The sequence below is a fragment of the Acipenser ruthenus genome, chromosome 1 (assembly GCF_902713425.1).
Source record: "Acipenser ruthenus chromosome 1, fAciRut3.2 maternal haplotype, whole genome shotgun sequence".
Lineage (NCBI taxonomy): Eukaryota > Metazoa > Chordata > Actinopteri > Acipenseriformes > Acipenseridae > Acipenser > Acipenser ruthenus.
The window spans coordinates 36,173,296-36,198,036 of NC_081189.1; the positions used below are offsets into that span (position 1 = coordinate 36,173,296).

General features: G+C 35.8%; 1 protein-coding gene across 5 annotated transcripts in view; it reads right to left on the reverse strand.

Annotated features, from left to right (window-relative positions):
* Nucleotides 1-4,325: 4,325 nt before the first annotated feature.
* LOC117420743 (cingulin-like) overlaps nucleotides 4,326-24,741 on the reverse strand; it is a 48,564-nt gene continuing 28,148 nt past the window's right edge. For all 5 annotated transcript variants that reach the window (XM_059024437.1, XM_034034323.3, XM_059024432.1 and 2 more), the window contains 16 exons: nucleotides 21,694-22,304; nucleotides 21,062-21,421; nucleotides 20,558-20,653; nucleotides 20,223-20,363; nucleotides 19,619-19,711; nucleotides 18,822-19,028; nucleotides 18,137-18,241; nucleotides 17,260-17,412; nucleotides 16,696-16,863; nucleotides 15,272-15,445; nucleotides 14,564-14,653; nucleotides 14,018-14,101; nucleotides 12,527-12,645; nucleotides 11,403-11,511; nucleotides 10,870-11,033; nucleotides 4,326-6,004 (listed from right to left, as the gene is read on the reverse strand). In XM_059024437.1, the coding sequence (XP_058880420.1) occupies nucleotides 5,896-6,004; nucleotides 10,870-11,033; nucleotides 11,403-11,511; nucleotides 12,527-12,645; nucleotides 14,018-14,101; nucleotides 14,564-14,653; nucleotides 15,272-15,445; nucleotides 16,696-16,863; nucleotides 17,260-17,412; nucleotides 18,137-18,241; nucleotides 18,822-19,028; nucleotides 19,619-19,711; nucleotides 20,223-20,363; nucleotides 20,558-20,653; nucleotides 21,062-21,421; nucleotides 21,694-22,185 (2,664 nt within the window). In that variant the 5' untranslated portion in view covers nucleotides 22,186-22,304 and the 3' untranslated portion in view covers nucleotides 4,326-5,895. The remainder of the gene's footprint in view (nucleotides 6,005-10,869; nucleotides 11,034-11,402; nucleotides 11,512-12,526; nucleotides 12,646-14,017; nucleotides 14,102-14,563; nucleotides 14,654-15,271; nucleotides 15,446-16,695; nucleotides 16,864-17,259; nucleotides 17,413-18,136; nucleotides 18,242-18,821; nucleotides 19,029-19,618; nucleotides 19,712-20,222; nucleotides 20,364-20,557; nucleotides 20,654-21,061; nucleotides 21,422-21,693; nucleotides 22,305-24,741) is intronic.

The window sequence follows — 24,741 nt, forward strand, 5'->3', positions numbered from 1 at the left end:
CTCTGCTTCCTCAGAAACCAGAACTTTCTCATTTGTTTATATCCCCTGAAGGCTGTTTCAACTGACATTTTCACCATGGGCTCCTAGCTTGGAAATGTAACAAGGGTTTATCTTTGATTCAGACCTCTGACCTCACATATGATTCATACAGTCCAGGTAGTATCAGATATATTTTTAGAAATAGCATATAAAACAACATTTTTTTTTACAGAATTGAAGTTATTGGGTGATCTAAACATTAATTGGATGGATAGGGCTAATAAGAACAAATTACATAAGAACAAGGAACATCTGCATTTGATTTGTGTCAAATGATTAATGGACCTACCAGAATAACAAAAACTTCAAAAACGCAACTTGACCTAATATTTTGTAATAAACCCAATTGTATTAAAAGTACTTACACTCTTATCACTGATTTATCTGATCATAATCTGATGCAAATCTGATACTTTGGTAGGTAGAAAACTGACCAAAAAGCATTTTCATAACTACTTAAATTAAATCAATAAAAAAATTATAAAATATATTATACCAAGGAAAAATCTCTCTATCTTTGAGAATGAAATGAAACCGATTTGTTGGGATGGAGTGTTGGAAAGTGCAGGCTTAGATACTGGATGTAGAGCCCTTCTAAGTGAATTACAGGATGTTATTGATAGATTCTCAGTACCAACTAAAGTCAAACCAAGATCAGGAAATTGCTTACCTTGGTTAAATTAATTTTTATGGATCTTATGAAGAAAAATCTTTATTAAAAAGTGGAAGAGATAATGATTTTAGGATTTTTAAAGGATTAAGAAATAAAGTAGTTAGGGAAATATGCAATGCAAAGGAAGAATATTTTATTAATATAATAAAAGAAGCTAGGGGAAACAGTAAAATTATATGGAGACATTTAGACTAAATAAAAGAAAAGGTTAAAATGTACATGTGGGAGATCAACTAAAAATGAAAAGATAAAATATTGACTGATAGCTATAACCAAAACTTTTAATGATTTTTCATTGATTCAGTGGAGGAGTTGGTTTTGAATTTTGAAGTAGATAAAACACAAAATGTTTAACTAATTACTGAAGGGAAGCCCATTTTTGTTCTAAGAAAGGTATCTGAGGTTGAGGTGTAAAGATGTACTGGATAGACACTTAAACTTATTTCATTAATCTTTCCATTTCGAAAGGTATGTTTCCTGAAGATTGGAAACCTGCTGTAATCATTCCAATATATAAATCTGGGGACTGTCAACAGGTGATGAATTGTAGACTGATCAGTATTCTTTCAACATTATCTAAAGTCTTAGAAACGGTAATAGCTGGTCAGGTGATAGATCAGTTGGAGTCTGGGAATTTTTTGCAGTCATTACAGTTTGGATTTAGACCCAGTACTACTGTATCCGTAAATTGCTTTCTCCTAGAGAAGATAAAAGCACATTTGGATAAAGGAGGTCTGGTTGGGGCTGTGTGTTTGGACTTAAAGAAGGCATTTGACACAGTTAACCACCATGTTCTTCTCTCTAAATTCAATTTTTCAGAAGTGGCATTGAGATGGGTTGAATCCTATCTAAAGGACAGGACCCAGTGTGTTTTAGTTGAGAATGTTAAATTGCCTTTTAGAAAGTCTGTTACTGGAATCTCACAGGCGTCGGTGTTGGGACTCTTGCTTTTTAGTCTGTATGACTTCCCTGAGGTGTGCCCAGGGTTAGGGTTTGCAGATGTATGCTGATGACACAGTTATTTATGTATCTTCAAAACACCCCACTGAGGCAGCTTCTAAAATGACAGAGCATATGAGGAATATATCCAACTGGATTAATTTTTCATGTTTGACCCTAAATGTAAAAAAAAAACCGTTAGTATGTGTTTCTCCATAAGGAAATTAAGGACTAGTAATTTTGATGTCCAAATTGATGGGGAAGTTATTGAGGAAGTCTCAGAAGTTAAATTTTTAGGAATTATTATTGAGTCACATTTGAAATTTGATAGGCACATAAAAAAAGTTACTAGGACAGTTAAAATGACATTTTAGACATATTAGGGATAATTTAACCACCAAAGCTGCTAAACTATTCATGCACACTATGATCTTTACACATATATCATATTGTATTACCTCTTGGTCTCAAAAAAGTGAATCAGTAATTAAACTAATACGCTTTCTTTATAAGCAAGCTCTAAACATCTTGGATAAAAAGCCTGTGAGATTCCATCACTGTAACATTTTGAGAAAGTACCAATTGCTGAGTTTTGATAATTATGTCAACTTTTCTTATGTGAAAATGGTATTTAAAACTTTGCATAGATTATGTACTCCACCCTTAAAGTAATTCATGAAACAGCTCTCTGAAGATACTAATAGGTTCACAAGGGAAGCTATATGTGGGGATTGTAAAGTGGAAAGGCGTAGAACAGCATTTGCCCAAACAGCTCTCTCTATAAGAGGTACTTTATTATAGAACTCACTTCCTTCAGAAATTAAGGTTTTATAGGATTTTATTTATTTTGTAATAAACTTAAGGCTTGGCTGAAACATAATCAATGATACAATCATTAATTTATTCAGGATGTATTTGAATTTGAATTGTGTACATTGGATATTTATATTATATAAATTGTACTGTAACTTGATTATCGAAAAACTTCAAATAATTGCCAGTTCTCAAAAAATCGCCTGGTCTCCAATACGCGCCGGGTCTGCTGGCAAATATTGTAAATAAACGCCGGGTCTCTGTCATTGCCGTCGAAGTCGAGGTGGAGCTTGAGCGTAATGAACTGCTAATAAGTGACAGCGATGAAAGTGACTCAGGATTAATAAATAATAGAAAATGTAAATTAAGGTAGGCCTACATGTAATGCATATTTGTTTAATGCAGCTATTACGTTATTAAAAGTTTTGATAATTTTAAGCGTGCTGAAAGTAGGCCAGATACAAACCTCTTGGTGTATTTTAATGTGTTTTGTTGTATTAACAATGTATAAGTTTGAGATTAAACAATAAATTATTTTTGATAATAATACTTATTGCTTTTATTGTTCATTTTTAGAAACATTTTAGAAGTTTGTATTATTATTATTATTATTATTATTATTATTATTATTATTATTATGCTGTAAGCGTAGCCTACACGCCTGTGTTCTGATATCTACAGGGCTGTCTTTTAGTGGATTTAATTGTTGTTGTTATTATTATTATTATTTTTATTATTATTATAGTAGTAGTAGTAGTATTAGTATTATACAATGGTAGATCTAATTCCAGTTTAAATACAAATTCTATACTTCTGCATGTTTTCCAACATTTTGCATACCGTATCCTTGTTAACCAGTGCATATAAAAAGACCGTAATAATACTTGAGGTTTATACTTGAGGATGTTGCTACAAGGCCGTGTGTTAGCAGCTTCTCAATGACCGCATGAAGCATGTGAAGCTAGTGAAGCTAGTGAGCCAATATAAACGCTGGTCTGAAATAATCTCCAATACGCGCAGGGTGTGCTGACAAATATTGTAGAAGTAATATGGAGATTTATTACAGTTGATCAATGTCTGCCCTGAGACTGTCAATGGAAATTAGCCTACTGGCTAAATTGAAAATGCAATCTTGTGTCATGTAAGTGACACTTATGTTCTAATTGTATGTGTCCCTGATAAATACAATAAATAAAAAATGTAAAAAAATCTATAGATGCACAAATACGTAATTGTAGGAACAACTTGATAATAGATCAGTTACTACATCATTTCTTATCCTTTGTACCCCACTCAGGCCCCTTACTTACTAAAGAGATAATATTGTCTTCTTTAAATATAAGCAAAATATATCAATGAAAAGGCTATCTCACAAGTGCAGTCATTCCCCAAACTGTTATCAATTTATAGGAAACCACAGTAGGGTCAGTGGGTCATTTTTTGCTGTATGCTGTAAAAGCCACAGCCGTATACATAGCTTGTGTTGCACACCCCCTTTCATCAATCATGGCTTCAAGAACATATTACTTAAATCTAAACAGAGTTTGTTCAGTGTTTGCTTGGTTTGTTGTGTAACACAAGGACTATTTGCTTCTGAAGAGCTGCTATTGTTAAAATGCTTCACAACCCTACTATTACAGACTGCATGTGTGGTGTGTAGTCAACTCTATATCAGTGTACTAAATGTTACTGGGATTAGTTCTGCGTTGAAGCCTGGTGTTTTACATGCTCCCAGTTACTGTTTTACATAGCTGAATGTGGTATAATATATTATAATATATTAACAGGGAAAAACACAATTGTTTTAAAAAGGAAAGTTTCCTCATTTTAATAGTCACACAGTAATAATAAGAAAGATTCATTTCAGAGTTGAAAAATGGAAAGTTTAATAAAAAAAAAGTTGTTCTTACAACAGTTTCTTTCAAACACCAAAAATAATATACTTTAAAGAATAAATATATATTTGCAACATTTTACCAAGCTTTTTAAAATATATCTAATACTATAAGAAATATGTTTTCCTGTTGAACAAGTAAACAGTGGACACTTCACTAATTAGTTAGGGAATTCCAATTTTGAATTATGAGTTTAAGGTGCATCATTTTGGTCATTTGTCATATTGTTTACTCAGCCTCCAAAGCACTAAAATGTTTTCAAAACAAACTATGATGAAACAAATACATTCTTATTGTTTCCTCCAAAATAGTTTATATTTACATACAGGAAAACGTTAAAGGAACAAGGATCGGATAAACGGGGCTAGTTTCAAAGCTTTTTCCCAAAGTATAACATGGATTTTTAATAATAGGAGAAAAACACCCATTAAAAATAAAAAAAGTTAGTTCTGTATATAGCATGTGAGCAACACGATAAATATGAATATACCTTCAAACAGTCCATGTTATAAAAATGATAATAACGCATCTGTAAAGTGGCTGAGACCCCAATTTAAATCTAAAGTGTCCCACGATTACATTGTATTACAGTATGTAACTATATTTATAAATAATAAAAATATTGCTCCTTTTCCCCCAAACACCTTTTCCTCTGCTGAAGACTTTGTGCAAGCTGGCAGCTAACAAGTATTTTGACAGCATCCTCGAGGTTGGGATTTTCAAAACCCATCACCACAATATGAAAAGGGTTTGAATATAACTGAGAGACAGATTACATTTAGCCTTACTTATTATACTGTCCATTATATGAAACAAAACCCAAACAATATGTATAAACAAACAGAACACAAGACATTTTCCCTCGTGCAATAGCAAAGAATAATACAACACTTTCAACACCGCAGAACTGTATATAGATCAAGAAAAGGTAAACACTGAAACGATTTATTTATTTGTTCTTAAATGTTTGCTCAACATCTACTAGTTGCCATAAGAACAAAAATATATCAAATTGTATGACTGGACATTTGACTCTCCAAGCCAGAGCTTGGTTGAAATACCCCTAATAGGGAGGAAGGAAGACAAACATGACAATTTCTGGAATAAAACAGGACACCGTTCTAGTTGACACCTCCTTTTCTAGCTACGTTATGTTATATTACCATCAATTTCCAAGAATTAAATTATAGTCAGTGGTCAGTGTAACATCCTGATTTGGGTCACCCTCCCTTACTTCTGTAAGCTCAACATCTCTGTGTTAATTTATAAGGAGTGCCGCCCACAGACATTTTCAGGCCCGGGGGCAAATTTTTAAGTCAGTGTACTTGCTGTAAAGAATTTTTTTTTTTCTAAATTAAGTTTACCTGCTGTTAAAATACATATATATATATATATATATATATATATATATATATATATATATATATATATATATATATATAAATCTACCGAGTCAAGTCATGACTTGTGTCCCTTTTAAACAGTTCGTTTTCATGGTTCTGTTGAGAATGGGTAAGTCAATTGATCAGTCGGCTCTTATTGTTTAAGAATGTCAGACACTGCTTCTTCCTCTTCTTCGCTATCCAGATCTATTCTCATGTTCAGTATGTCCCGGGATTTCTTCATCATAAAGGACTCTTTTTGTCTGCAGGGAGGGGAGAAACAGGAACAGGGTGTGCCAATTAGCATTATTTACAGTGTATGAAGTACATTCCTTGGTACCTGAATAAACGTTTATGCTGTTTGCTCACGTGTAAATTGGGAAAGAACCAGTTTGGATTAATTAAATGTGTTTTTCTGTATATTCTAAACATAACTGACTTGGCAGGTATTAACTATGCTGCTGTAAGCTGGAGGTTAGAGTTGGACTGACTCCACTTTAAAAAGACAGTCAAGATAAATTTAAAGTCATTGAGACTTAATGCATTTTAGTTACTTTTAGCATTTCAAGATTTTCTACCATTGAAAAAAGTGTATATACTGCAATGGCCAACAACACATATTCCTGCATCCTATTAATGGAATGGGTTTGATGTAAACAGTAAAGATTTAAATCATGCACAATACATTATCATACATTTCTTGAAAATAAGTATTGCTGGTAATTAGTTTAAATATATGACAAACTGTGGTTATGAATTTAAGGAATTAGTTCAGAAACAAATCAGTTAAAGTGTCTTCATACAGTGCCTTGCATAAGTATTCACCCCCCTTGGACTATTCCACATTTTGTAGTGTTACAACCTGGAATTAAAATGGATTTAATTAGGTTTTTTGTCACTGATCTACACAAAATAGTCCATAATGTCGAAGTGGGGAAAAAAATCTACATATTTTTCAAAATTATTTACAAATAAAAAACTGAAAAGTCTTGATTGCATAAGTATTCATCCCCTTTGCTGTGACAACCCTAAATAAGCTCTGGTGCAACCAATTGCCTTCAGAAGTCACATAATTAGTTGAATGGAGTCCACCTGTGTGCAATTAAAGTGTCACATGATCTCAGATTAAATACACCTGTTTCTGGAAGGCCTCAGAGTTTGTTAGAGAGCATATCTAAACAAACAGCATCATGAAGACCAAGGAGCTATCAAAACAAGTCCGGGATAAAGTTCTGGAGAAGCACCAGTCATGGTTGGGTTATAAAAAAATATCCCAAACTTTGAACTTCCCCTGGAGCACCGTTAAATCCATTATTAAAAAATGGAATGAATATGGCCGTCCACCAAAACTCAGTGACCAGGTAAGGAGGGCATTAGTCAGAGAAGCAACCAAGAGGCCAATGGTAACTCTGAAGGAGCTGGAGAGATCCACAGCTGAGATGGGAGAAACCATCCATGGGACAACTATAACCCGGACGCTCCACAAAGCTGGGCTTTATAGAAGAGTGGCGAGAAGAAAGCCATTGCTGAAAAAAACCATATCAAATCCCGTTTTTATTTTGCCAAAAGGCATGTGGGAGACACAGCAAACATGTGGAAAAAGGTTCTCTGGTCTGATGAGACCAAAATGGAACTTTTTGGTCTTAGCGCAAAACGCTATCTGTGGCGCAAAGCCAACACTGCTCATCACCCTGAGAACACCATCCCCACAGTGAAGCATGGTGGTGGCAGCATCATGTTATGGGGATGCTTTTCATCAGCAGTGACTGGGAAACTGGTCAGGATTGCGGGCAAGATTGATGGAGCTAAATACAGGGAAATTCTACAGGAAAACCTGTTTCAGTCTGCAAGAGACCTGGGACTGGGGCGGAGGTTCACCTTCCAGCAGGTTACAATGACCCTAAACACACAGCCAAAGCTACACTGGAGTGGTTTAAAAACAAGAACCTGAATGTCTTAGAATGGCCCAGTCAAAGCCCAGACCTCAATCCGATTGAGAATCTGTGGCAAGACTTGAAAATTGCTGTTCACCAACGGTCCCCATCCATCTTGACAGAGCTTGAGCAATTTTACCAAGAAGAATGGGCAAAAATTGCAGGATCCAGATGTGCAAAGCTGGTAGAGACTTACCCAAAAAGACTCACAGCTGTAATTGCTGCCAAAGGTTCTTCTACCAAGTATTGACTCAGGGGGGTGAATACTTATGCAACCAACAAATGTCTTTTTTTTGTTTAATTAACTTTTGTGTCACAATAAAAAATATTTTGCACCTTCAAAGTGTTAAGTTTGTTGTCTAAATCAAATGGTAAAAATCCCAATTAAATCCATTTTAATTCCAGGTTGTAACACTACAAAATGTGGAAAAGTCCAAGGGGGGTGAATACTTATGCAAGGCACTGTATCTAAATGCTCAAACAAAGGTGGTTGAGTGTATATATTTACACAACAGGTGTGGATTGCCTTTTGTTAGTATATTTACATTGTCTTATATGGTACGGAATCACACTGAGATTTACTGTGTTGCTGGGTCCTCTAGTACTGTACACATTACAGATTTTAAAAACTTAAAATTGTCTTTTTATTTTAAAGAAGTTCATCACAGGAAGACATCCTCAAGCTCTTTAACACAAACTGTTATTTCCAGTAAAGAAGCCTGTAATACAAGCTATTTCACAACTGAATAAAGCTCAAAACGGTTCAAAAGAGAGCCAGGTTGAAGAATGTCCATTGAAAGTGTCATCAGAATTGGACAAGCAGATATTACAGTGTATGTAACCTGAAAGGTGAAGCAGACTCCCCAATTCAAAACTACAGATTAATCAAATATAGAGAAAGGTTGAGGCATTGGAATATTTATCCCATCTTTTACTTTCAATGTGTCCAGTGTTTTTTTGACAGCCAGGGGGCAGTACATAAATCTGTTTACTAGGGGTGGGCACCAATATCGATATGTTGATATAATATCGTAAGCAAACACCACACTGCGGTGAATTCCCATAAAAGACAGCAGCAAGTAATTCAATGAACCGAACACTTTATTAAAACAAAACAAGTAACTCGACAGTATAAGCTCAGTGTAAGGCAGCCATTTTATCCAACTCCTCCTACATGTAAAATATCCAGTAGATGGTGCTATATTCATTTTTAGATATAAGGTTAAGACATTGGTGCGCAAACTTTTTAAATGCCGCCCACCTTTTTAGCATATATTTTGTCACCCCGCCCTCCGATTAAAACGTTAGACTTTAACTTTATAATTTAACAGGTGTTTTTATATGTAAATCATGTATTCAATCGCGAATCCTGATTTAGCTAAATACATACGTGTATCACAAATTCAACATTTAAAATCAGTCTATAAATCTTTTTTTTTTTTTTTTTTTGTTAAACCCGGGTTTCTAACAAATAATTCAGTGAATTTAAATATTTTGTTTACATTTGGCAAGTGAACATTTAGCTAACATTTCTAACAAATAAATCTGTGAAAAAATACATGTAATTTAAATCTTTTTTTTTGTTGTTTAAACTTGGTGATTCAACATTTACCTGACAGATAAATCTGAAAAACATTATCGTTCAGCAGTTAAATCTTGGGTTTTCACAAAATAAAGTATGCCACCGGGAGCGAAGTGAACGACACGAATACAGCACGAGTACAAAAAAATTATGTAGCTAGTCATGAAAAGAAAAGACTCCTGTCTCCTTTTGAGGAGACAAAATAAAATAAATAAAACACAAAAGAGCATGGGTACACCACCCACTAAAAAAAGGAAACAGTTGGGAGAATACCACCGGCTTGTTAAAGAGCTAATGTGATTATTATTATTATTATTGGTCAACATTATTAAAACAAAGAGCGTCATTTTATAGAAATATGAAACCAGTGTGTGGTGCCTCCGTCACTTTTAGTAAAATTAAGGTGAAATAAAGAGAGACAGACATACCATCAATTTCAAGTTGTTCTGCTATTTCTTGACATGTGGCGTCCTTCTTTTTATTATCTTTATAACCACAGACACTGGCATCATAAAGAACATTATATTTTGCAACTAACAATTACATTCTCATTGATTTTTATTTTATTTCTGAGGTAATCTCTGTGTGAGCGAGACACTACCAGCCACTACCTTTGCAAATTAAGCAAATTATTAGTTCAATTAAGGGTTTAGTTAAGTAATTGAGAGCTCAGCTGGAATGAAAACCAGAAGACACACAGGGTCCCCAGTATCAAGGTTGGGAAGCCCTGCACTAAAGTATTGTTTAACCATTTCATTCCATGCTACATTACTTTGACATAAGTGCATGTGTCAGCGGTTCATTGCATTTTGTCTGTGTGATTACTTACACTATTATTAATGTATTTTTAAAATGTGAACTTTTGGTATTATAAATGAGATGTACTTTTAAAACATCAAAACACATCTCAAAATAATGCAAAATTTGGCATGACACCGTACTTAATACTTTTAGAGGTGAGCCAGCATTTATACACAGAGCAGCAAGATTCAATTACTTCTGGGTTGGCTAGCAGGTCTGTGCGCAGTGAAGTATAGAAATATTTCGGTTTTGAGGTGGCTGATGATGGAACGTTTAAAACAATATAATAAGGCCGTGTAGTTGTCCATGGATATAGTGAAGCAAAGCACACCACTAAATTAAAGCAAGTTATTTCTTTTCATATGTAAATATCTGTTAACGTCTGTATTATTATTATTATTATTATTATTATTTATTTCTTAGCAGACGCCCTTATCCAGGGCGACTTACAATTGTTACAAGATGTCACATTATACATTATTTCACATTATACAGATATCACATTATTTTTACATACAATTACCCATTTATACAGTAGGGTTTTTACTGGAGCAATCTAGGTAAAGTACCTTGCTCAAGGGTACAACAGCAGTGTCCCCCACTGGGGATTGAACCCACAACCCTCCGGTCAAGAGTCCAGAGCCCTAACCACTACTCCACACTGCTGCCCCATGTATATGTTTGATATTGTGTTATTATATTTCTGTGTTTTGCAAGACTTCGATATTATCGATATCGACTCCGAAATACGTGCACGATATCGATAAACAATTTTTACATCGTTGCCCACCCCTACTATTTACAAACTTACTTGAGCTGAATTTGCAAGTCAGACAGCTGTTTCTGGAGCAGACTGTTTGACTCCTTCAGTTCCGCCATTTCTCTCTGAATGTGGCGGTTCTGAGCCTCCCGTCGCTCCATCTCCTCCTCCGCTTGGCCTAACTGCCGTTTCAGGCTCTTCATTCGCTGCCCCAGCTGGAACACACAAACAGACATGGTCAAAAATTGTGCTGCTTGAGCAGGGGACTCCAGCCACACAGACAGAAAGAAATGCACCAAAAAACTGGGGGATATGGCATTTACTTTAATTAAAGTGACATTCATTTCACATCGACTGTAGAGTAAAACTAACATAAAAAAAAAAATCACAATCTTTTTTTTTTTTTTTTTTTTTTTTCCCAGTCGTTTTACAAACAAAATAAGTAAACTATACACGGAATTCTTCTAAAATGTTGCATACTATTCGGAATATATTTCTGCAGTACAGAGTATAGAGTCAAGACTTAGAGCTTTAAATTCCCACCCACTTTCTCTGCAGATGCAGTCCCCTGCCTGTTTCCTTACCTGATCCTTTTCCTCCTCTAACTGGCGACGCTCTTCATCCATCTGCTCAGACAAATCTTTATTCTTCCTCTCCATCTTCTGGATTATGCCCATCAGCGTCGCTTTGTTCCTAAAGACAATGGCATACAGAAGATTAGGCACTGTCATTCTTTGTACTTTAGATCTAATAGAACAGGATGGAGATTCTCATCGCTGGATTGAGAGGGTTATGGGCTGGGTTATTGACTAGTCAGACACAAATGTTGAAGGGATGAGTGGATTGGCAATAAGATATCTGACTTGATGTTTCAATTTTAGTCACGGTCAATACTGATTTTAAAAAGATCTGTCCATGTTACAAAACCAGTATCACACATGGCCCTAACTACCTTTGCTTTGTCTTATGAGGACAAAGTATTGCGTACAAAAAGCATGATCCACTAAAAAAAAGGCCCTAAATAAGTGTTGGTTACAGTATACTGTAACTTCACAGGGCTATTGCAAAAAATGCTGCTGTGCCCTATGCAACCCAGACATGCAGATTTGGAACCAATACAAATTATATAAGACATAATATGCATTACAAAATTCAGATTCAACTAATTATTTTTAATTCAAGTGATGTTGGAGTTATAGTAATTAACTTTCACAGTCAGGAACATCATAATCAAGGCTAATTAGATTATTTGAGTTTATCCCAAGTGATTCTGTGCTATTACCCCACAGAATACATTATTGGGGAGCACAATAACACTTTAGATCCCATACACCCAGTCACATCAACGACAGCACAAGCTCTTAAAAATACATAATAAACTATAAACTATTTTTTTTTTATTTTAGAAAACATATTTGTGTTGTACTTAATTTGAGAACAGCATGAATTAGAATCAAGGCACAGTGGTTAGATTATTAACTAGATAGGATGTTTCATTTAGAAATTAAGTTGAAAAGTTGAAAGTGGTTCTAGCAAAGTAATTAATTTTGAATCAGAATAAGAGTGCAGAAATTGTATTCATATTTAGTGCTGGGCTGACATCTATCAAAATAATTTGAATAAAAATGATATCCAATAATAAAAAAAAAGTTTCAAATAAACTGATCAGCAACCAAGCCCAGCTTTTGTTTCACATAAAGCCACTAACCTCTCTTCAGCTCTCAGGCTGCTTTCCATCTCTTTGGCCTTTATTTCTGTCTTCGAGAGTATGTCCTCGTGAGTTTGAGAGCTCCGCAGGTCCCGCAATTCAAGTTCTAGATCTTTGTTCTAAAATACAAGCATTTCGTTAACAAATCCATACCTTCAAGAATACAACTCGTGAAAGCTTTAAGTGGTATGTAGTGAGTTTCTGAAAGCTTCATGAAAATACAATGGTACAGTAGCTAAACTCCGTTTGCTAGTCCTTCATTCACAGTTTCTTATCTTCTAAGGTAGAGATGAATACATATATTTACACTGCATAGCTGGAAATGGGTCTGTATCTCCCTCATCAGAAAAAGAGTGGTACTGCATTAAAAAAATATGTTCATGTAAGTTAATATATTATTACAGGGGTGGCCAATCGTGGTCCTGGACAGCCGCAGGGTCTTTTGGTTTTTGTTCCACCCGAGTTCTCAATTACTGAACCAATTGTTTTCTTAATTGGTCAAAACTAACATGTTTCCTAGGTCGTTGGCCATTGATGATTTAAAGAGACCCAGAAAACCTGCAGGATTGTGGCTCTCCAGGACCAGGCCTGGCCACCCCTGTATTATTAGATCAATCTAGAAAGGTCTGTCTGTCAAATCACGATTGGTTTAACAATATGATTAATTGTAAAAATATAAAAGCACAGATAAGTATTATAAAGCATTGTTAATGCATACCATGATAAAGTGCAAAATGAGGGGAAACTTTTATAGAGGGCAGGTGACAGAGAGCGAAGGAATTCTAGCTGGAAATCTCCCTCACTCCCAGAAAGGATGCTGGGTAAAGTTATTGGTATGCTTCCTCCTAAATGGGCAGCCTCGATGGTAGACGGAAACCAGAAGGTGGCCATATTATGGGGAGTGTGTAGCTGCATGTACACGGAAGGACTCCACTGCAATCAGCTACAGGGCAGAGAGCGATTGGAGAAACCATGGCGATGGGTTGATTGCAGGGAGGAGTTTCGTGGTACAAAGGGGAAGCAGCTATGTCAGAACGGCCCCTTACGTTGAATAACTAATAAGCCAGAGCACTGTCAGTTTGTTTTGTTTTGTGTTTTGATAATGGAGTACAGAGCCAGGGAGCTGCAGCCAGTGAGCCAGCACTAAAAACCCCAGCACCAGCTTCACGGGACTGCACAGCACAACAAACACTGGAAAAGGACCCAAGCGCATTTCTGTGTGCGGATGTGGATTGTTAATTATTGTGTATAAGTAATATTATTATTTGGAGACTGCAATGTCGCCATTTACCACCCAATACCATTGCAGACTGTTTTAATATGTTTAAAGAATAAAAACGGATCATTTTGCACTGGGACATTTGGTCTGGGCATTCTATTATTCACTCGCACTACTCGCATCTTGACACGACAATATATCTTTTTTACATGTCTCCATCCCTCTTTACAGGAAAGGTTTATACCCAATTTATTAAAAAAAAAACATTTTACCTGTCTCTCCAGCATCTGTTTGTCACATTCCAGTTGTTCCCTCAAATCTCTTTCATGAAGTAACTTGATCTGTAGCTGCTCATTCTGTAAAATACATACTTTTAAACAGACTGAGACAGGCATATGAACGCTGTGTTCCATTTATATATGTAGACCCATGTATAGACCTCAACAATTTAACATCAACATGTATTAAATTCAGCACGCATTAATGTGTACATATAATTCACTAAGTCCCTCTCAGCCAATCAAAGTGCCCAATTCACAAAATCTGACAATTAGAACTCATTACATTTATTTGCATTTATTTAATATTTATGAATTCCATTTTCTCACTTTTTGACATGATAGAAGAAGGCAAGTATCCAACTCTAATAACTTATGTATCAATCGATCCATTCCTTCAAGGTAAGTCTTTTGATGACAACAATTTCTGTTCAGTGGGAGTTTCACTGACAACTGAGTAGATAGAGGATTAATAAAGTGGATTATAGGAGGAACGCAAAAGACATGTTTTCAGAAATGGACAGACGTAAATGTTATTACCTGTTCCATGGTTCTTTTGTGTTTTCCTGCCCATCGATGTTCAGTGTCATTCATTTCTTCTAAATCACTTTCCAGATCAATTATTGTTTCCTGTAGCATTAACAGAAAGAATGTAAGAGAAATGAGAAAGCAGTAACTGTTTTGCTTAAAGTAATTAACAGAGATATTCACCAGATGGTCAGTGGGGCTCATCACTCCCTATAATTAGCATGATGCTCATTTGTTTAGTTTGTTTTTCTTGAAACTTACAATAAAATATTCTTTACTTTGTGACAACTATCTTGACCACCAGAGTGAAACTTTTAGAGGGAACCATGTGTCTCACAAGACAGCCTAGAATGTAAATAACAAATACACATTAATTACCAGTTTCAACCACAGGGGTCAGGATTCTTTCCCATAGGGCGCACTGTAATGGCTTGCTACAGTATCTCAGGCAAGGGCTGGATGCAAACTGCTAACCTCACAGTTCAAAGACAAACGTCTTACCATTCAAATAAACACAGTACACACTGTCAGTGAGGTGTAAGGCCAACACTGGAAAGACAGCGCTGAATTGGTGACAAATCTGCAATGGTTCTGTGGTGGATACATGATAATTCAATACATATCCCCAATAACTGGGGAAATCTTTAGCAAAGTCTGCCATAAACAAACAAACAAGCAAGTAAACAGACCCAAGTTCCCAGAGGTTGTAAACCATTTTACCTGGGCCTGCTTGAGCTGCTTGCTAAGCTCTTCCTTGGCCTGGGTAGTTGTCTGGAGTTCCATCTGAAGATCTTCGATGGATCTCTCCGCTTGCTTGGACAGCAGCTGCAGTCGCTCCCGCAGCTGTATCTCCTCTTCTAACTGCCTGTCCTTGTCCAGCTGCTTTAAGGACAACTAGATCATGCCACACACAGAAAAAGAAGAAACCAATGAATTTATTAAGTTATCAAAAGAAAAGAATAAAAACATACAGTCAATTGTTATTTTTTTATGATTAAAAAAATAAAAGTGCATTTTAAAGTAAAAATAAAAATTCTGGGAAGAGTTGTAAGCTGTTAAAATATAGCGGGCTGGAAACATAACATGAACTTTTATGAAAATGCTAAATGCTAAATAAATGCCATGAACTACTGCATGTATACTGTAGGTGTCTGTTTTAAATACACGTTGTACAAACCTTTTTGTTTTCCTCAGTTCACTCTGATTGTCTCAGTTCTTTGATGTCAAAGCATATGGTTTGCTGTTAATGGTAAATTACACCTTTGGTGTGAAAAGATGCTATTTTTCTATTCAAGAACATTATTCCTGTGAACAGTCCCTTAGGATTATTGGTTTAAACATTAAGCTGTCTTACTTCAATTGTTCAGTGTTGCAAAGGATGTGAAGAAAGACATGTACAGCTGTATAAATGTCTAATCATGCAGGGGTGTCAAACTTAATCTTACAAATAACTATATTGTATTTAAAAATACTGAAGCTTTTGTTTGTATTTGTTGTTTACAACAACTTTTGGCACCCAGAGTGAGGCCGCGATTAGGTACGTACAATTGGAACATTTCTGTATCCTTCTACAATCATACAAAGTTGTTATAAACACCCTTTTTAAAGCAATGCATGTTTAATTCATGATACTTTTAATGTGTGACATCCGAAATATTAGCATAGCCGCTCCTTAATCTCCATAAAATGATACCCACTGGTGCAGTACCTGTTGTAAACCCATGTCAAAAAAGGACAGCATCAAGTACTGTAGATTTTTTTTATGAATACTTTTTTTAAATAGTTCATAAATAGTTTTTTATAATAGACAAACAATGTTTTACAAAAGTGTACATTCACAGAAAGAGCACCAGGCATTATCATTGTATTTTATCTTGCTCTTAATTGTATTAATACTTGTGATTCTTGAAATGCATTTTTTGTTTACGACTGTAAGTCGCCCTGGATAAAGGCGTCTGCTAACAAATAAATAATAAATAAATAAACTGATCAAATACATGATTGATTAATATTTTTTTGAAGGTGGCGACATTCTAAAGCAAAAAATGAGTCTTACTACCTCTAGTTTTTGCGATATAGAGGTTAATACTACTAATAATACTTTGTGACACCCCTTCAGTTAAGGGAGAGTTTGTTTCCAGTACCTCCTCCAGTTGTCTAGTCCTGTTGCACTGTGCCTCCTCCAGCTCTTGGCATTTCTCCTTCAGCCTCTCCTCCAGCTCCTCGATGCTATTCTGGGTCTTCTCCTTGTACTGCTGGTGGAGAGTAATCCCTGCAGCAGCCTCAGCCGACACCTTCAGTGCTTCCCCGAGCTTGAAGAAAGCAGAGGGGCCACACTCACAATGTGCACTGTCCTTCCAGTGTGCTACAGGTAGAGCTGTATTTTTTCAATAGTATTTTTATTTTATTTTATGGCATTTCACTGTCTAAAAATTGGTATTTCAAGATATCATTTATAAAAGCAGAAACAAGTCTATTTTCACCATCAGTGAATTATATTAAAAAAAAGCTTAAATAACCCTTCATGTACTGACAGAGCGATCTTTAGCAGAAATATTTCTGATCTTTGATGCAGCTGGTGTCTTTTTTTGTTGAAGACATTTTAAAGAAATCGTGCAGCTCTACACAGTGTGTTTTGTTTTCAGGACAAAGTGTAAAGAGAACCCCCATTCCTAAGTAATGTTCAACTCTTGCAACGACTACAGTACCTCTGTCTCTAGCCTGAGCACAGTGCTGCTGAGGCTAACAATTTTTGTGTCCAAGTTCTGCTTCTCCGTCTCCAGCTGGTCTTGGTTCCTCTCAGCCAGCCACAGCTTCTCTGCCATTGCATCACATCGCTTGCTCTGGTTATCCAAAGCCTCCTGTAATAAAGAAAAAATGGTTGTCTATATGGGTGTACCTCTAAAGGTATCACTGTGTTGTAATTATGGTCAAAATTTGTAAAAGCGGTCCTGTATTTCTGAGAAACTGTTTTGGTTAACAAGGTTTTCCAAGGGTTAAAATCTAATTTAACATAAAAAAGAAGTTAGAACAGTCATACAATTCCCATACAATAACCTGGAACAGTACTACTTTTCATTTTGGTCTTGGCTGCTCTCATTGCTAAGCAATGTTGGACCTCCAAGGAAACTCAAGTGCTTCGGAAAGTGGTGTTGGTGGCACATTAAGGGTAATGTTGCACCTCAGCTGAAGTTCAACCTGTCCAAGCATAGTGTCAAGGAGCACAGTGCTGCTGGAAGTGCTGTGATGTCAGTCGAGGTCAGGTCTACTCAGTGGGCAATACAGATCCAATGGACATCTTTTTTTGCTGGCTAAATCTAAATCTAGGGCAATAATACTTTGGCCAGAAAAATCCGCCCTTATCTGGTTAACTCTCAAAACTGGAATGGTGCTTCTCTTTCTATATAGCATATGTATGTTCAAATGTGTAACAGTAACAAATATGTTAATTGAAAATACATTTCTTGTTCTGTTACACTCAAGCACTGGACAACGGAAACACACACACACGCACACACACATACACACACACACACACACACACACACGCACGCTGCATGAAATGTATTGATAGTTACTGTATACCTGAGCTTCAAGTAGTTTTTGATGTAGAGACTGCTGTAGGTACGTAAAGGCATATTCTTGGTCATTAGCCTCTCCCAGAACTTCCTTTGCATTTGACAGCTCTCTCTGCAAAGACAACAAGGAATACCAAATAAGCCTACAAGAAAGAAAATACTTTCAACCCAAGAACAAGGAGATGATAACCTGGGGTACATTTGACTATGTGCATGTTCTGTGTCTGGAACAACATTGTAACACATGCCAAGAAATTGATAATGTTTAAATATTGTTAGGATAACAGAATGTAAGTTCACAGTTCAGCTTCACACACCACCCAGTTAGGCAACATATTTAAGACAAGTACTTGAGAGAGTGTGAATGCGAAAAAGCAACCTGAATCATCTCCTGAAAACAGACCATCTCTGTAGCTGAGCTATCTCCCAGAACATTAGGTAACTGATCATTATCTGATTTCCGTTTATAACTAGGTGCCATATTTGTTGTGTCTAACGATAAATGTTTAAACAATAATATGTGTGTAACTTTTGAATATTTGAATCAATAAATGGAAACTTAGAACATGCTCTCAGTTTCAGCTGTCAAGGTACGCAGTAGATACATGTCAGTGCCCTGACACATTCTGCTTCTATGACTATTGGGACTCAGACCATTATTACAGGTAATCCAAGTTTTAATAAGTGTGTACCTCCAGTTGTGTGATACTCTCATTCAGCGTGAAGTTTTCTCGTTCCAGCTCCAGTACCCTGTCCTTTAGCTTCTTTAATTCATTCTGCATCACTGCCATGTTCCTGATCAGGTCCTCGTTGTTCACCAGCAACCCTCTCATCTCGTACCGTATCCTGCCTCTCTCCCTGGACATCTCCAAGCTCTCTGCCTCCAGAAAAGCATTTCTCTGCCACAACACCAAAAATATAATGTTCAGTACTATGCTAGACAATAACATTTTGCCAATTAAGAGGGCCATTCTGAAGTTAAATGAATAACGACAATGTAAAAACAAATCAGACATACCTGAGGATCCCACCGACATTCTGTAGATACATTTTTTCAGAGAGCAATAAACTCATTGTAGCTAGTCAGAACTCTAATTTAACTGATCCTTTCTGTAACTATTGGTGTTTCCCCCTAGTTTTATACTGCTACTATTGATTATAGAAATTCCTCTCAGAAGACTTGCTTTAGCACTTGCTTCAAAATAGGGCCCTTTGAAAGGGTTCATCATGAATGAATAGAGATTTGACAAGTCATAACACTGGACATAAGACATGTCTGGTTACCCATTCAGCATGTAAAATCAAGGAAAGTTGTATATTTTGAAAATGTACATATTCAGTAAGCACGAATACAGAGGGAAAGTATTTTTCATAGATAAGCATAATTTAACAACAGAACTGTCATCCCTGATTCTTTAAACTTAAAATTTGCCAATTTGAATTATGGCACACAAAAATGAAAGACAAAATGCTATGAATAAACTCGTACCTTTTCACTAACATCTAAAAGCCTGATGAGCTCTTGAATATAATCTCTTTTGTGGTGAATTCCAGGTCGTAGATTAGGAAGGGCAGGCAACATCTGTGAGCAAAAGATACATTCAATTGATAAATTAGTTTAATTAATAAATGAATGACTGAAGAAATAAATAGAAACATATATTAGTAGTGATGCTTTTTAATTTCCACATCTCTTCCTGAGCTGTAATTTAAAACCACTACTGCAAGTACTAGAAGCATGCCATGTTGACTCATATACTGGTGCAGACAACAAACCCTTCAGATGCTTAACAGATTAGAACAGACTTTGATCTATCAGGTGACGTTGTTCCAAATGTAGATGTAAATGCATTTTCTAGATCCAACATGGTTTCGATCATTAAAACAGACCCCATTAACTGTAGGGTCCACATTTACAAATGCTTTATAAATACAAATTATTGTGGAGTCTCATTTTATCAAATAGCAAAAGTCTTTTAGTGTAAAGAAAACTATTTAATATAATAAACAAAAATCAAGTCATTAAAGTATACTTTAGTGAAAAGCCTAACTTTTTTTTATATTCCAGTAGTGAAGGAATACGTCGAGCTTACCCCCTTGAGCCTGCCCCAGCTCTCATAGATAGCGAATCTACCTTGAGGAAAGCTGGTTTGGGGGAGAGTAACACCGCTCCACTGGCTGTATGAGCTCATTGAGTTGAGCGAGACTTCTGAGGGTGTAGGAGACAGGCATTCCTGAGAAAGCAGAATAAAATACTAAAATCAATAACACATCTCAATTACACTATACAGTAGTTGACTTTAAAATTCCAGCCTGCTAGTTACTGCTATTTGCCAGCATAAATGATGATATTATAAGGAGAGCCTGAGTATATCCATTTATATTGAAATATCTCAGGCTCAGAACTAAGTAACTTGCAACAGATTACCTTGAAGTCGGACATTCTGAAGATTCGGTCATATTCAGCAGATGGAGATCTATATGGGCTATTAAATGCCCTTGGTGGGGTCTCATTGCCAGGAATCTAAAAACAATCCATGACACTGTATATTAAAATTATATTATATATTACACTGTATATTGCATACGACAGACATTACAAGATAAACCAGATACAGTATTTATTAGCATACCGTCTTTACATTTAAAATATACAAAAACTGGTATTTTACAGTGTTACAGAACAGGCTTTGGAGTTTACAACAAAAACTGTACTTTTTAAAATGTCCTTCAAAAATCAATGTGTGACAGCTGAATATTCATATTTGTCGTATGCCCCCTGTACTGCCTTACAATTTTCTCATGCAATTAACTCACTCAACCATAACACTGATGCAAACACTGCATTCTTTTGAATGATTTTAAAGGGAAATTTAAAGAAATGTACACATACACCTTCACACCAAGGCATGAATAATCTACAAATGCATACCTTAATCGATAAAGCTTCAGAATAGTTCCCTCCCACAAATTCAGTTGCTTCACCCCTATCTGTTTTGTTTGGATTTGTAGATGGTCCCAGGTTTGGACTAATCTCATGTCCAGGTTCTGAACCTACAGTCGAATCCAATCCTGAGTCTGTGGTCCTGGTAACAGTGGATCCCTCAGACAAGGCTGGGTCAGTACTCTTCGCAGTGTGTTTCAGTCCATACTGTTCGTTTTGGATTCTTGTATGAGCTGTATCTGTAAGCCTATCCTGATTCTCGTTGGCCAAAAACAGCTGATATCTGGGGCTCATGGTGACTTTAGCTGCTAATTCAGCTTTGTCATTTTCATACTTCGTTTCCATACTCTAATAAAAATGAGATTAAAAAATGATTAATTATAATTGAAACCCTGCAAATAAAATATAACATCTATAAAATAATCTGATAATTTCTTGCAAGTATGTATACAAATTTTCTGTGATTCAGCAATAGAAACCTGATCTCCTATTTAAACATTTTAAACCCTTAATCAACTTTATTCTGCACAAGAACTGGAATTGACATTTAATGCTGGGTTGAATAGTTGGGAAACATTACATATCACAGCACAACCTTCAGCTTTAAGGCTAGAACTTACCAAACTTCTCCGGTTCTGGTTCAGCCTCTTCAAGGATCCTGTGTTGTCATTTGACATCGACTGGCCATTGATTTCCCAAAAGCCTTCCTTTTTGGATGCGCTATCTTCAGCTAATGGGTTGGTTGCTACAGCACCACTGTTTGGGGTAACTGCCAACCTGCTTGGTGGCTGACCATTTGTATCCTCGCTGCTTGTTCTTGGTTTATTATTAGCCTCCTGTTCAGCATTGCTGATGCTTAAAAGTCCACCTCCAGAGCTTATCAACTCTTTTCCCACAGGCTCAGAATCAGAGCCAGTGATCTGTGTAGGCATCTTATTTTTCAACTTCAAATCACCTTTCTCCCCTTGTGATGGGCTTCTGGGTATCTTGCTGTCTTCACCACCTGAGAACTTCTGGTCTTTGACACTACCTGTTGTTTTCAAAGTGCTTCCTTTAATCACAGATGATTCCTTGATTTTGGTATCCACCTTAGTGTTCTCTACCTCAGACATAAGCAAACTCTTGTGGTTACTTGCACTAACAGCCTCTGCACTTGAATTAACCAGGCTTTGATTTTCTTCTCTGCAGAATGGGATTTGTTTTCAGTTTCTCCTTGACTGTCAGCAATTTCCTAAAAAACAAATAATTAAACATTTTATTATTTTAAAGAAGTTTCCTTATACTACCAGGTTCAACCGAGACTATAAAACACTGTTTTAAAATGCTTAATCAGTATTCTAAGGTAACTTTTTGCTGACAAATTACTCATATTTCTTGCTAAGAAATGTTCCCAATGCCTTAATGACATGTAATTTATACAGAATCTGCATGCTGCAAGCAGTAGTGACATCCAACATCCAACAAATGTTGAACCTATTAACTAATAATTAAACAATAAATTAAAAAAAATAATAAAAAAATATATATATATAAAAATATATATATATATTAAGTAGCTAAACAAATAAATAAATTCTGCATACTGGATTAATTTGCAAAAATGCATGCTGCTGTTGTTAAAGAACTGTCTGGTTACCATGGCGACTTGGAATAAATCCTATAGCCTGCACTGCTTATCCTGAAGTAAATGTAAGGAGAAAAAAAAACAAAACAAAATAACTAATTAGCCAACTAATGTAATTTAGTTTCCTAGATCATTGAGTATTATTGTATGTATCTAAAAAAATGACAAAAATGCAACACTAAATTAAAATGTACTGCCTCCTTTCTGAATTGCATTATTGCTGGAAATGTCTGAGCTAATTTGATAATGTTCTTAACAGGTGTTTTCAACCAGGGGTTAGCAGCTCATAGTTTACAGTCTGGCTATAGTTTCAAAATGATCATCCCCCTGTACACACGCGTGATTTCGATTGAGCGGGCTTCCACTCTGATATTAGGCACGGCTGCATTTTAGTAACGGCAATAGCGGATGATTGAATCGTTTTCGGTTGTTGATAGAGTACATACAGATTATCCTGTGTGTCGTTTCTTGAGTCTACAGAAAGTGCAAAGCGACAGAAGGTTATATCGAGTCCCTTTAGATAATTTTTATGTTAGCTTTCATAAAAAAGCACACATAATTATACTGAGATGGGAAGTAAATGATAACGTGATAAACATTTACAGTGTAGACTATTCTGGATTATTTATAATAGCCAAATAGAAAGCGGATATGTATGTTTCCAAAGAGATTCCCAAAGACTGTCTTTTGATTCTGTGCATCCAAAGTTATTAGAAGTTTTAAGAATTACTGTTTGGTATTCTATCCTAAACCAGCATTTTGTCAGTCCCAAACTGTTGTGACACAAATGATATATTAAGTAAATGGGAACATTTTTAAAAATCATTTATTACAAATGTGGTACCATTCTGAAGAGCGGAAATTGTAAAGTGGTACTTGAGCTGAAACCTTCAGACAGAAAGGGTACATTTTTTAGAAAAGGTTAAAAACCACTGGTCTATACTGTAGATACAGTATTGGGTATTTGCATAATAGACAGCTTACCATGCTTCACCCATCTGTTCCATTGACCTGCTTGCCTGTGCTTTATCATGAGTTACAATGGAAATACCTTAATGAGAACCATATGACAATTGTTTTACAGTTGTTGTTGATAGTGGACAGATCTCCATAGGCAGGAACAATATTTCCATGCTACCCCAATATGACTACATTTTATTCCTAAACGGATTGATTGACTAAATGAAAAACCCAGGAATCAGAGATTGATACGTAAAAGTGGCAATTATGCTAATCTTATTATATATAAAGGAACTGGATTATCAATCCAAAAGATTTTTGTAACAAATGGCTGTGCAAATCGAAGGCTTCTCCCCCTGGAACACATGTAAATGTGGCAACTGAAATAAAGCAGCCTTTTTCTTTGATATGCCTCTGTACTTGTATAGTATATCATGAAACGTAACTTAAAGGTGAGTGAAGGGTGTTTATCTTCAATTTTCTAAGAATTGATTAGAAATGTTGGAATAGTAGCTTTTCATATAACCCATTACCTATAGCTTTAAGAATGGATTTATAATCAAACATGCTTGCAACCCATTTTAAAACCAGTTGGGGAATCCAATTGGGCACTTTCTAAGTATATTGCTAACAGCAGAATATGTATTTATTTAACCATCCTTTTGCTTCTTTACGACTCCCTTCTCTCTCAAATTTGGAGACATTTGTGTCTGAACTAAAGATTAGTTCAATTGTATTTTTTTTTTCCAGAGGGAATTGTTTTCTGACTATTGACCTCAAAATTGACAATTGATTAGTTTTGTTAGCAACAAAAAAAAAGTTTTTGGTCATATATTTATATTATATTAACTACAATAGAGAGAGGAAGCACAGGATCAGTATTGCCTCCTTTCACGCAGTTGGACTGAGACGCATTGATTCCAGAAATTCATTTTTTTTCTAAAAGCAGAGTCAATATTAAATAACACAACTCCATACAGAATACCACAGTGACATGCACATCATGTATTTTTATTGGCAGATTTAAAAATGCCTATTCTGTATTTATGATGGGGCCACCTCCTTATGACCCTAGTTTGAAGCA